A 14,887-nucleotide genomic window follows, 5' to 3' on the forward strand; every position below is an offset into this window, starting at 1 on the left:
AACCTCAAAGTCCTAAGTTCAAGTCATCCTCATGCCTTGACCTCCCAAAGTGCTGAGATTACAGCCGTGAGCCACTGTGCCTGGCCTCTGATATACTTTTAAGGAGCTACTTATTTATTAGTAAGATTAGCCCTTTGTTTATGATCTGAGAGTAAGTTTCTATGATATTTGGAAGTTTAAAATTATCTTATATCAATACTATTTAAAGAGAAACAATAGAAGGAAAAAAATAGACCCTGCAACACAAATATACACAATTTTCAAAAAATATAGTTATTGATCTCTACTGTCTCAGGGTACTCATGAGGCATACCCTAAAGTGGAAGTTAAAAACATACTCGAACTTTGATTTTTCAAATGATTAGTTCTGCATAGGTTCGGACACTGGTTTTTCAGAGGGCTTCTCCCATTAGTACTGCATACTAGAATTCTATAGATGTCTATATTTTATTATTTTTTATTGTACTTTAAGTTCTGGGATACATGTGCAGAAAGTGCAGATTTGTTACATAGGTATACATGTGCCATGGTGGTTTGCTGCACCCATCAACCCGTTATCTACATTAGGTATTTCTCCTCATGCTATCCCTCCCCTAACCCCGCATTGCATGACAGGCCCTGGGTGTGTGATGTTCCCCTCCCTGTGTCCATGTGTTCTCACTGTTCAACTCCCACTTATGAGTAAGAACATATGGTGATTGGTTTTCTGTTCCTGTGTTAGTTTGCTGAGAATGATGTCCTTTTCTGTTCTATTGTTCACCAGGGGAGCTTTAAAAAATTATAATATACAGAGCTTTATTAACTTATCCTAAAAGGAATAGTATATGAATTCCCTACTATTACGTTTTTTAAACATTACAGTGTCATAAAAATTTACTTGAGGCCAGGTGTGGTGGCTCATGCCTATAATCCCAGCACTTTGGGAGGCCAAGGCTGGAGGTTGACTTGACGTCAGGAATTTAAGACTAGCCTGGCCAATGTGGTGAAACCCCATCTCTACAAAAACCACAAAAAGTAGCCGGGTGTGATTGTGGGCACCTGCAGTTCCAACTACTCGAGAGACTGAGGTGGGAGAATCACTTGAATCCAGGAGGTGGAGGTTGCAGTGAGCTGAGATCATGCCACTGCACTCTAGCCTGGGTGACAGAGCGAGACTCTATCTCAAGAAAAAAAAATTATTTAAATTACAATCTTCCAATTGCCATAGTTTTTTGTCTTGTAACTTCAGGTACATCTATCATAATAAATGCTTCATTTGACTTAAGTTTAACTGATTATTTAAATAAGATTTGTTTATTATATTTTTCTGTCAATTTTTATAGTTCAAACATTTTCTACTGTCAAGATGAAATACATGAATGCCAAAGAATGTTTAAGACACACCTTTTAAAACCTATTTTAACCATTTTAAAGTTAGGTGTACAGTTCAGTGGCATTAAGGACATTCACAATGTTGTACCACTGTCACCTCCATTCAACTCCAAAGCTATTTTATTATCCCAAACTGAAACTCCTGAAAACTTTTGCATCAATGAGACACAGAACTATGATTTGTTTACATCACTTTCATCCTAATATTCTCTTTGAGGGCTCTTTATTACGGCTTAAAAAAGTTATCCGGCTGGGCACGGTGGCTCTTGCCTTTAATCTCAGTGCTTTGGGAGGCTGAGGTAGGTGGATCGTCTGAGGTCAGGAGTTCAAGACCAGCCTGGCCAACATGGTGAAACCCTGTCTCTACTAAAAATACAAAATAATTAGCCAGATGTGGTGGCACATGCCTGTAATCCAAGCTACTCAGGAGGCTGAGGCAGGAGAATCCCTTGAACATGGGAGGCGGAGGTTGCAGTGAGCTGAAATCGTGCCATTGTACTCCAACCTGGGCAACAAAAGTGAAACTCTGTCTCAAAAAAAAAAAAAGTTGTCCATGTGATGGGTGACACATTTGGGATTTTCAGGAGTATGATTAATTTAATATGGTGTTATTCTACTTTACTGGACTGAAATAAATGATTGTCAGAGATTTCAAATACTCTGCTATGAGTCTGTCTTTAAAAAATAGTTATTTCAAAGTAAATACAGGAGTGCAGGAATGGAAAGGAAGTTGATTTAGGACTTGTCCAGCTCCCCCCTTTGCACCCATTTGTCTTCCTTAAAACTCATGAGCCTTCTCTGTATCATCTGATAACTCCTACCAGCATCCCCTAATGAATTACCTTGAGCTCAGAACTGAAGGAGGGGCAGAGCCTGTGGGGTGGAGGGGCTGTTCTTCTGGGTCCTTGTACCCTAAGTCTATGGATTACAGAAAACAATGAATTACTCTTTTGGGCTAGTGCCTCTCTGTCATGAAGCCATGGTCTCATGGGTGCCTTTAGGCTGCCCAGATCCACCCCTTGCATCATCCTTCCTGAGTCTTGCCTCCTGTATGGGAACCTCTGCATCCTCCCTTCCCATTATGTGTGCACTTACACACTTGCACACATGCGCACACACACACATCCCACAGATGCCACTAAGTGGGCTGAGAGAGTAGAAGACTATCCTTAGTGCATTTTCTGCTTTAGTTGAAGGGACAACTGATTGTTAACATTCACTCTCACTGTCACTACATTTTATCTTTTGCAAATCCTTTCTTAAACTTTAATTTTTCAGTTACGTAAATCAAGCATATGAGTTTCAGTTCTACAAATGAGAATATCAGGGATTCAATTTCTCTAGCACTGATTTCCTTTCTTCAGTGATAGCTACCTTGAACTATTTCAGTTTCATAACTGGCTGGAGCAGTTCTAGTTCCCAAAGCAGACTTGAACATTGTCATAAAAAATGGCTGCTTTTAATTATTTGTTATATCATAAGTAAATAAATAAAATGACATAAATAAATAAATGCAGCCATTTTATTTGGAATTCAGCAGCTCGGGTGGCTAATGAATTTGGTCACTACCATTATCTTTTAAACAGCTTGCAGTATATCATTTGCTTATAATTGGATTTGGGATTGAGAGCCTTTAGGTTAAGAACAGGTAGGTAGAAGGGCTCACCAGGGAGCATTTTAGAAGGTGACTCCAGAAGCTATTAGCAGTGCCTGTGATGAGTTCATTCACTGTGTCATTCACACATTTGCTCAACAGATGAGCTGGTCCTGTGCTACATGTTGAGAAAACAACAAGAAAACAAAACATACTGCCTACCCTAATGGGCTGTCAGTACTGTGGATAGGTAGGGAAGGAGGATGCTCCCTTGGGCCAGTTCACTGTGGCTCCTGGACAAGTCTAGGAGATATTCTAAGTTTTGGGGATGATCCAGTCTAGAGAGGATCAACAGCATAGGTAGGTTAGGTGTCTAATGGCTTTCAATGCAGCCAGGACAGTGACTGCTGCCCCTACAGAAAGAACTCTAGCTCTTCTTCCAGTTCTGCCTTCACCTTCCCTTTCTTATTTCTCATTTGCCCTGAGGCCTTCTGCCAAGGGTCTTTCTCTTTCTCTCTCTCTCTTTTTTTTTTTTTGAGAGTCTCACTCTGTCTCCCAGGCTGGAGTGCAGTGGCACCATCTAAGCTCACTGCAACCTCCACCTCCAGGTTCAAGTGATCCAGTCTCCCAAGTGGCTGGGATTACAGACACCTGCCACCATGCCTGGCTAATTTTTTTTTGTATTTTTAGTAGAGACAGGGTTTCGCTATGTTGGCCAGGCTAGTCTTGAACTCCTGACCTCAGGTGAACTGCCCACCTCAGCCTCCCAAAGAGCTGGTGGTATTCTACACTGAGCCACTGTGCCCAGCCAGGTCTCTCTCTTTGGCTTGTCTTTTTGGATGGCCAATCCTGGACTTGTCACGGTGGCCTTTGATTCAGTGTCACCACAAATCACTGCATCTTGCAAGGACTGAGCTTCTGAACTGCAGCTTTGGGGCAGAAAGTACCTGCTCGGTCTGTGCCCCCATGCCAGACCCAGTGTTCCCAGCCTGTCCCTGCCCAAAGCACGGAATGTTTGCTTTCTTGCTTTATCTTTATTTTATATATCTATTTTAATTTTTATGGTTACATAGTAGTTGCATATATTTATAGGATACATGAGATATTTTGACATAGGCACACAATATGTAATAATCACATAAGGGTAAATGGGGTACCATCACATGAAGCATTTCTTGCTTTGTGTTACAGATGTTTCAATTATGCTCTTTTAGTTATTTTTAAATGTACAATATATTGTTGACTATGGCCATTCTGGTTGTGCTATCAAACAATAGATCTTATTCATTCTATTTAACTACATTTTGTACCTGTTCATTATCCCCACTTACCTCGTTTGCTTGCTTTTGAGAAGGGTATTAGCTTTTGAGGTGATCTCTGATTACTTCTACACAGCTGGAAATGTGCATGTAGCTTCCTACTTTTTATGGAGATGGTCTATAGAACACAGATGAAACCCTGACATTCACATTGAACCCTTGCCACATAGTCAGGGAAGAAGATAGCTATTCACATGAAAGCATAAAGCACTAGAAGCTGCTGAAATAGGATGAGTAGGAGAACAAAATCAAAAACAAAATCTGGCTGGGCGTGTGGCTCATGCCTATAATCCCAGCACTTTGGGAAACCAAGACGGGCAGATCACTTGAGGTCAGGAGTTCGAGACCAGCCTGGCCAACATAGTGAAACCTCATCTCTACAAAAATACAAAAATTAGCTGGGCATGGTGGCATGTGCCTGTAGTCCCAGCTACTTGGGAGATCGAGGTAGGAGAATGACTTGAACCCGGGAGGTGGAGGTTGCAATGAGCTGAAATTGCAGCACTGCACTCTAGCCGGAGTGACAGAGCAAAACTCCGTCTCAAAAAAAAAAAAAAAAAAAAAAAGCTGACTCATGAATACTGAAGATTTGCTAAGGGCTTCCTAAGCTCAGGCTTGAGCTGCCACAGACCCCAATGCTAAGACTCAGCAAGGGTTTTGGCCCAGGAAACCTGAAAACAGCATGTCTTTTTAAAAAGTAGAGGCTACTATGTTGCTATGTTGCCCAGACTGGTCTCAAACTCTTGGCCTCAAAGGATCCTCCCATCTTGGCCTCCCAAAGTGCTGGGATTAAAGCCACCACACCCAGCCCTGAACACACCATTCTTGCCTCTTCCAGATAAGCAGAGGGCTCAGATTCTGGGACAGGTGTAAAACCCCAAGGGCCCATGCTCACTTCAAACTACCGCAGCTCCGCATCTATGCATGGACTAACAACTGAAACTGTATGTTCCTGAAATGGACTAAGGTCAGAGTTAATGTTTCCACCATCATTCTCCAAGGTGGCCTCCACGGCAGCTTTAGAAAAGTGAAAAGGTTATATTGCAAGTGCTCCTTAATTCTTACAGAAAAGTTGCTTTTCATTCTCACGATATATACTGCCAAAAAACATTAGGAATATCTGAGTGATACTAAGAACAATCCTTGAAGTTGAAACCATCTGTATTTGGGAGTTCTGTCCAATCCACTCATTTCCCTCAGTTCTATGCACACTGGGATAACTCACCAGTATTTTTGCAGGGCTTTGTCTGTGGAATTCAACCACAGGCACATCCCTCTTCCTGACAAGATGAGGAATGGTAGAGTTTCGCAAAAAGGCGCTGAGCTCAGGGGTGTCCTCTGGGGAGGCAGCAGGCTGCAAAAATGAAGCAGGAGATACCATGTACAAATGCATGAACAGTTGCTACATTTTCATTAGCCTTGAACTCTAGGCAATTTTTTTTTCTCAATGGAATATGATTCACATGAGAATCCAGACATGTTGTGATTACCAGCAGTGTGTTTGACAGTGACATGACCTGCACGCACAAGGAACGATCTTTTCCACTCTCCAATGACAGGAATTCATGAAGCAAGGGGAATGCATTCCCAGGAAGTTTATCTTGCAAGGAGAAGATTTTAAGCAGAAGTCATTTCCCCAAAAGGATAGAAAACATGCAGATGATGTTTCAGACATGAGGCATTCTTCTCTCATTACTTTTCTTTCATTGTATAGTGGGGCCAGTTAAACTGAGGAACATTCTGTATGGGGAGATGAATCCTGAGGTGATAGAAACGTGAGGTGCCGACCTCATTTGGGGAAACAGCCTGATGTGATCAAGGACCCGACATCCACATGGCTGAACTCCACGTTCCTGCGCTCCTTTAGGAGAAAACTCTGACCTGATGAAAATGACTTTTCCAAAGCATGCTACATACCCACTGTGCTGCAATGGGTCTGTTTTCAGCCCTGAGTTGGTTTTGTATATGTTCTAGAACTTACTATCTTATCTCAGGTTCCATGCTGGGTCCATCTGCTGGCTGGACAAATATTTTGAGAACTCCAGTAAATCACACAGCATATCCCATTAACATTCTTTATTTTAGACCCACTGAATACAGAGACCTAATTTTCTGCTCCCCACTCCCACCCTTGAGAATTGTGACTTCTTTTACAGTTTCTCTTTGTAGTCACAGGGGCAATAATAGTATGCTCATCTCTATGGAATGAATAAAGAAATTTCTGCATTGCAGAGGTAGGCTGAATCGCAAAAGATGAAATGAAAGTGCTAAGTTATGTCATAAAACCTGGAAAAAACTACCAGACAAACAGAAGGATGGAGTCCAGACTCCCTAGTGTGGCATGCACAGGTCCTCGCATGCTGGCCTTGGCCGGTTTCTCCAACCTCTTCTATCACCATGAACCCTAAGTCCCAAGCTCCAGCATGCACAACTGCTCTCCAGTCCAGATGGCCCCAGGCACACTCACTGAGCCTCTGTTTGATGTTCTGTGCGCTTGGTCTGCGGCCCATCTGTGCCTATCCAGCTGTACCTCAATTGCCTGGTAGCTGATCTGCACTGCCCAAGGAGAAAATGCAAAACCCAAAGCACAGAGTCACTTAGAGCCTCCCAGGAAACAGGGAGACAAAAATGATCTGGAGAGGAAAGCTAAGGCAGGGAAAGGAGATGTAGAAGGTAATCAAGGAAAGCGTGGCTTTTACAGAAGCCCGAGGAAAAGAAAGTTGCAAAAATAAGAGAGTGACAAAGAATGCCAAATCCTGCAGAGGAGTAAAGAAGGGCAAAGACCTTTATGCACTAACTTGGAAATTGTGTCATGCCCTTTGCAGGGACATGGATGGAGCTGGAAACCATTATCCTCAGCAAGCTAACACCAGGAATGGAAAACCAAACACCACATGTTCTCACTTGCAAGTGGGAGTTGAACAATGAGAACACATGAACACAGGGAGGGGAACATCACACACTGGGACCTGTTGGGGTAGGGGGAATGGGGGCTGGGGGAGAGAGAACATCAGGAAAAACAGCTAGTGTATGTTGGGCTTAATACCTCGGTGGTGGGTTGACAGGTTTAGCAAACCACCATGGCACATGTTTACTTATGTAATAAACGTGCACATCCTTCACATGTACCCTGGAACTTAAATTACATTAAAAAAGAAATCATGGGCCAGGCTTATGCCTGTAATCCCACCATTTTGGGAGGCCAAATCAGGAGGATCTTGACTCTAGGCCAGGTGTTTGAGACCAGATTGGGCAACACAAACATTTGTAAGTGGTCTCTCAATAAAACACAGGGCTTTTGTAAGTGGTCTCTCAATAAAACACAGGGCTTACTTTGAGCTAGAGAATGAGAGCGCCACGTGGCAGGGGTTGACGGAACACATCTCTTTCTTTTGTGAGACTGTTTTACAAATAGAAGAATGGCACTCTTAAACACCATAGTCAAAAGGTCTCCAAATAGCTTGCAAACCCGCTTTCTGAAATGGCATTCCAGAAATTATTTTATGAAAAACAAAACGAAAAGCAAGGAAGAAGTTATCCAAGAAATGTAAACAACAGTTAAAGCCCATTTTCTCCATGAACATTTGGAGTCTCTTTCACAATTGACCATGAACCCACAGGCCATGGCTTCCCAAGGAGGGTGGAGGAGGCTGGCCTTTAGCACCCATGATAGGCACACAGTTCCCAGGACAATCTGTGAAGTGCTAGGAGAAGCTGGTGGTAACCATGAAAAATGTCTTCTGCAGAACAAATGAAAATGACTTCTTTCTGCAATAAGGAAATAACTGTTGGTAAACATGTTTCTTTCCACAGCTGCTACTCAGAATTTGGGTCCAACAGGAATTTCTGATTTTCATAATTCTTTACCCAACTCTTCACTGTGGCATAGATTTAAATTTATGGATTAAAGGGATACTATGCAGCCAAAATGTGCAATACAGTTGGAAGTGCAGCCTTTGAAGAAAGGGTTTGGGTGAAATTAGATTAAGGGCCCTGTGAAGCTAAATGGAAGCAATGCACACTATCTTTTTCTTGTTGGTAATTTGTTTTTGGATTTCAAATATTCCTAGCACACAAGAACCAACAGACAACTCTCATGTACTTTATCTATAATTATACCTACGTGGAGACAAGGCCGGGGGGTCAGTCCAACATGTAATTTTCTTTAAGACATGAATGTTGAGGATTTGTAGGGAAAGAAAAACCCCACTTTTTTTAACCTCCTGAAAAGTTCATGCAAAGCATAACTAAAAGAATCAACTTACTATATATGCAAACCTGAAGACCATATCAAAGGGAAGATAAAAATCTCAGAATGTATAATTCTGTCTTTGATGGCCAAGAATTGGATCTTCAAGCATCCAATTTTTTTTTTTAAACCTTGTTATCTGCTATGTAGCTATTCAGGCACTTTTAAGAGTAAAAGGCGAATACAATTCCTCTATCAGAGGTAGCATTCCCATAAGAAAGAGAAAGTATTCCTAGGACAGACTGGCCAGGTCCAGGGGCAAGCTATAGATGTCACTAGCTCATCACAATTGTAGAGGAAGTAAATTAAAATTGGCTACTGTTCTCCTGATCAGACCTTCTGAAATAATAAATAGCTAAGTTTATTTTTTCTCTGCTGGGAGGAGAGTTTATAGAAGACAGCTGAGCACTAAAGCAGCAAGTAACAGACATCAAATAATGCTTTAGCTAGGACATAAGTTACAGCTCCTGATGTCAAGACTCAAAATGATTCCAAAAAGAAATCCGCGGTTAATGGTAAAGATATACTAAATCATCTCCATCTTTTCATATCTTGATTTTTTTTTTTTTTTTGTCCTGAGATGGAGTCTTGTTCTGTCACTCAGGCTGGAGTGTAGTGACACGATCTCGATGACTGCAACTTCTGCCTCCTGGGTTCAAGCGGTCCTTCCTTATCCTTCCAAGTAGCTGGGATTACAGGTGCCCACCACTATGCCCAGCTAATTTTTGTTTTTTTTTTTAAATAGACACAGCATTTTGCCAGGCTGGTCTTGAACTCCTGACGTCAAGTGATCCTCCTGCCTTGGCCTCCCAAAGTACTGGGATTACAGGTATGAGCTACTGGCCGTATGTTTTGATTTTTAAGGGTGTGTGTGTGTGTGTGTGTGTGTGTGTGTGTGAGAGAGAGAGAGAGAGAGAGAGAGAGGGAGAGAACCAAGAACTATTGTGCTAGGAAGTGCCTGCATTCTGAATAAAGGAAAACCAGTAAACAAAGACAGGAAGAAAGAAAGTACACTCCAGGACAAGACACAACCATGCAAATATGCCAAACCACTGTCTGCGGACCCACTCATTCTAAAACATAACTCTAAAACTCATCCCTAATGAACGATGGTTTCTGTCTCTGCTTTCCACGTTTGTACTGTCTGGTTGTAATTTGGACTTCCCATGGGACTGGTCTGGTTCAGGAGACATTCTCAGCGGCAGCCTCCAGATTTCCGTGGCACTCACAGCAGTTTTTACAAACAGCATTGGCTTTCTCATGTTAAGCTCTTCCTTGTCTATGGACTCTTTTAGGCCACTTTTATCTCCAGATGGTTTTCTTGAACTTGGGCCCAAAATGGTGTTCCATGGTCTTAACACAAGTGATATGTCGCATCTTATTGGTCTTCCTCTCCTAGGTACAGTCTGACATCTAAGCCTGTTTCCGCTGCACTTGGCTATTTATTACAAAATCTTGCCAACTAAAGAAAAATCCTAGGCCAGGCATGGTGGCTCACACCTGTAATCCCAGTACTTTGGGAGGCTGAAGTGGATGGATTGCCTGAGCTCAGCAGTTCGAGACCAGCCTGGGCAACATGGTGAAACCCCATCTCTACAAAAAAAAAGATACAAAAATTAGCGAGGCAGGGTGGTACAAGCCTATAGTCCCAGCTGCTTGGGAGACTAAAGTGGGATGATTGCTAGAGCCTGGGAGGCAGAGGTTGCAGCGGGAAGAGATAGCACCACTGCACTCCAGCCCATACAACAAAGCCAGACCCTGTCAAAAAAAAAAAAAAATGGCTAGGTGCAGTGGCTCACACCTGTAATCCCAGCCTCTGGGAGGTTGAGGAGGGTAGATTACCTGAGGTCAAGAGTTTTGAGACCAGCCTGGCTAACATGGTGAAACCCCGTCTGTACTAAAAATACAAAAACCAGCTGGGTGTGGGTGGTAGGGACCTGTAATCCCAGCTACTCAGTAGGCTGAGGCAGGAGAATCATTTGAACCCAGAAGGCAGAGATTGCAGTGAGCTGAGATCTCACCACTGTACTCCAGACTGAATGACAGAGTAAGACTCCATCAGAAAAACAAAGAAAGAAAGAGAGAGAGAGAGAGAAGAAAAAAGAAAGAAAGAAAAGAAAGAAAAAAAAGAAAGAAAGAAAGAAGAAAGAAAGATCCTCTACTCATTATGAAACTTTTGGCTCTTCAATAGGTTTTACTTCTTCAACCTCATCTAAAGATCACAGTCTGCATGCAGGACTCTCCAAACTCTAGGATAAAGCCCACCAAAATAAGAAAATTGATAGTATGAAATGATTACTGTACTGCCTTTAGATTAGTTGAGAAATACTTTACTCAACTCCAAAATTTTATTCCAAGAAGGATCTGGAAAATATTAGCCCGCATGGATTGCTTTGGATGCTGCAGACAGCTGAACCATTTCAAAATGTTGTAGAAGGTACGATGTGAATTAGGTGCTGTGTTAAAACCTCTACCTCTGACCTAGACCATGAATCCTGGAGGGAGACCCTCCCTGGACATCTGCTTATGCCCCTAAGTTTACAGAAAACACAGCTGAACCTGATGAAGCAGAAACTATCACGGGAAAAAGAGAAATTGAAAAGAAGAAACATTTTCATTGGGAGGCAAAAGAGAAAGTGGGTCCCCAAGGCACTTCCATACCCCTATGCTGACCTCAGTTGGGCCTTGGGGCCAACTCACAGGGGAAAGAAACATCGGTTGTGTGGCTCACCCAGCCTTTCCTGATCCACTCCAGCCCCCCACCCCTTTGCCTAACCCTGATTCCACCTTCCCTCACACCCTGAAGTTTTAAAATGTTGACAAACCAAGCTGAGTGAATCCCATGAACCCTGATACAAAAAAGTATACAAGAGGCAGGATGTCATGCTGTTGCCCAAGCTGGAGCACCATAGTGTGATCACAGCTCACTGCAGCCTCCAACTTCTGGGCTCAAGTAATTCTCCTTTCTTAGCCTCCTGAGCAGCTAGGACTCCAGAGACTATGGGCACGTGTCATAATGCCTGGCTAATTTGTTTTTATTTTTTGCACAAATGGGGTCTTGCTATGTTGTCCAGGCTGCTCTCAAACTCTTTGCCTTAAGTGATCTCCCCACCTCGACCTCCCAAAGAGTTGGGATTACAGGCACCTGGTCCAAGACAAATATTCAGAATAAGAACTCACTGACTTCTAGAAGCATCCGTGTGTGGTCGCCAGTGCCCCACCCCAATTTAGTTGCTAAAGCTCTGTGTTTGGGCAACAAGCGAGGTGGTTGTGGGTGAGAACTTTTCACGAGTGTTTTCTAAAGCAGCCACAGGTTACAGAATGATCTCAGCAGTAGCTTTCACAAGTAGTCAATGTCTCCTCCTGAAACTTTGGGGACATCAGGGTAATTTGCTAGATTGACCAAACTGTAACCAGTTTCTACTGTGAAAAAAACCCTCAACCTTTTTGGGTCTTATCATATGCTGAGACTTATGTGAGAAGATTTTCAGGGTTTTGTTGTATTTGGAGTGCATACCCAAGTTACAATCTGGTTGTATTTCAGAAGGTTTTAGGCTAGATGTTTGGCACTCAGAATGCATTTCTCTTTAGAAATGGTGTTTTAAATGGTGCTTCAGTTCTCAAGCCAATCCACAAAAACCCAACTTAATCCTCAATAGGGCTTTGATGCTGTAAAAGTACGTATTTGTAAGAAAAATAACAATGTCCAGGACTGCTGCCATATGAGTAACTTAAAAAATAGAAAAAAAAATCCATTTGTTAAGTAAATTACATTTAGCACTGATATTTAGGTGGAAATAAGTTTAATTGAGGGAAATGAAGTATGTGGGAACTTGTCAGGGTTCTCAGGGTGTATTTGGGAAGTTCTGAAGGCTTTAGAGTTAGTGGCAATGGTTCCCCGGAGCGGGTGACCTTGAAAATACTTCTTAGGAAGTCTGGATTATTTTTCACAAGTTTCCCTAGAGATCTGTGAGGGGTTAGGAAGAGGTAATGAAGAAGAGAGCGTCTTTCCAGTGGGACGTGGGCAACATGAGAACACGTAAGAAAGGGGGACATTGACTACAAAGTGGATCTGAACACCACGGAAAGGGATTTTGCTGAAAGGAAATCAATGGAATGACTGAAGAGGAAAACATAGGAAGAAAACGGCAAATCCCTCAGCTTAGAAAGCTGGAGTGAGAGCTCCCCTCTGGGTCCATGGTAGCCTGGGACATTTTGGAGGCTAGTCCAGTGGGGACTGGAGCATCCTCAGAAAGGGAGGACTTGTAGACATGAATTGCTCATAGATGCAGCTGTTTTATGAGACATTTGCTACCTATATCACTCGTATGAAGAAATGATAGAACCAAATAGTCAGGAATTGAACCTTAGTTCACTTCTCCAGTAAGTAAGATTGGATACGGAAATTGAATTCTTGCCTTTACAAATGTTATTTCTGCCTCCTCCCTGTTCCTTTTCATAAGCCCATCCTCTCTCTGCTTCCTACTAAAAATAAAACTATACAATTTTTTTAAAAAGAGATGGAGTCTTGCTATGATGCCTAAGCTGACCTCAAACTCTTGGCCTTAAGTGATCCTCCCACCTCAGCCTTCTGAGTAGCTGCAGACACACATCACTGTGCCTGGCTATAGCACAGTTTTGTTTTTTTAAGAGCAATTCATTTTTATGCTAATTTGAATCTAAAATTGTTGTTAAAATGAAAAATTTCTCAGATCTATTATGTTGAAGACAACAACAGGTAAGAGATTGTTTTTCACTAAAGAGCAAGTCATATTTAAGACCAAGAAAAGATTATCTTTGCATTCTCTAGGAAAAATTAAATTGCCAAGTAAGTTAGTAACAACTTCACCAAAAAATTATTTATTGTTATAAGAGGAGAATAATTTTCAAGTAGTCTCAATTTGTTGCAGCCACTAATATATAAACTCTCTTGATTATCTGTTTTTTTAAATGTCTATTAATAGAAGCTCTTTTAGACTCTCTGGAGCATTTATGAAGTATAGGTGAAAGGACTTTGAGAAACTGAAAGTAATAACATTTCAACTTCTCTATAAATTTAGAATTTCAAGAATTCACACATTGCTATGATTAGTTATTTAAAGGAGATATTATTTCATATTTTATTTAAATCTTATATTTAATTTCCACAGATTGAAAGTTTTAGGAAAATTAATATAATTGGATTGCATTTTAAAAATTATTAGCCTCAGACAGAATTTTACTTCAAGTCTATACATTAAAGAATAAGTGGAGAGCGGGGAACACCAGGTGCTTCGTATATACTATTGCTCAGTTTCCAAGAATCTATCAACATTTAAGACAAGTCATCTATTAGTACTATTCCAGTCACCGTATGCCCCAAAGAAACAAATAACTCACAACCAACATGGTGTATATTAAACAAGTTACATAATATATACAAACATATATAAATAGTGTCAGATACAAACTAAACATCACACTCAAAAAGAGTTAGAAGTTTCTGCAGAATCACGTGCTCACAGAATCTATGACTGCAAGTACATGTTAAATGCAGTGCAGAATATGTAAAAGTTTTAATTATTTAAATGTTACACATTTGCATTTGCAGATGTTATTTTATAATAAGCTTACTGTCCTTAAAGAATGTAAAATCATCTCAATGAAGAGCAAAGAGGAAATGAGAAAAAAAAAATCCAGGAAGGAAGAATTTTAAAGAGTCTCATGTAATACAAGTGGCCTTATTTATTATTTCCACATAAAGAAGGAGGCTGTTGACCTATAAGTCATTTACTAATGAATCCCCGTTTAGTCTTCCCTTTGAATAGAAGGCATGTTGGGTTGAAAAAGAATGGCTTTCATAATGATCAGTGACCCAGTGCCACTGGCTGAGGTAGGGGCAGACCTGCTGTGTCCTGGCTGGTGGTGTTGGTGTTCCGTGAAGCCTGCACTGCACCATTTCTAACAGAGACACTGTGTCCTGGTAGCTACTAGGAGAATGTTCCATCTTACATGAAGTTCTCTCCTGAGGACAACGTCTGACTACAAGATGTTTTTGTCTTTTGTTTTTCTTTATACAAATGTGGCATTTTCAAGGGCTTATGTTAATTCATATCTTTCTTTCCCAGAAGGACATTAGAGCCAAATTTGGATTTTAATCTGGATGGGATCAGATGAAATTCAGGCCCCACAGACTGGCATCATGTACAGGGGGGCGGGAGCTTATAGAGAGGCAGAATCTCAGGTCAAACCCTAGACCCTGCATTTTAACAGCCAGGTGATTCCGATGCAGTTTGAAAAGCACTGCTCTGGGCTTTAAGCTTCAATTATAGAATAGGGTCCAGAACATTCCATTCTGGGAGTTCTCATGGCCCT

At 41.5% G+C, this 14,887-nt stretch overlaps 1 protein-coding gene across 1 annotated transcript in view; it reads right to left on the minus strand.

Moving 5' to 3' along the window:
• Nucleotides 1-14,887, minus strand: part of ITGA8 (integrin subunit alpha 8) — a 194,117-nt gene that overhangs the window by 32,429 nt on the left and 146,801 nt on the right. Inside the window, exon 26 of the mRNA XM_002750061.6 lies at nucleotides 5,510-5,638. Within this exon, the coding sequence (XP_002750107.1) occupies nucleotides 5,510-5,638 (129 nt within the window). The remainder of the gene's footprint in view (nucleotides 1-5,509; nucleotides 5,639-14,887) is intronic.

This window comes from Callithrix jacchus, chromosome 7 (assembly GCF_049354715.1).
Source record: "Callithrix jacchus isolate 240 chromosome 7, calJac240_pri, whole genome shotgun sequence".
Lineage (NCBI taxonomy): Eukaryota > Metazoa > Chordata > Mammalia > Primates > Cebidae > Callithrix > Callithrix jacchus.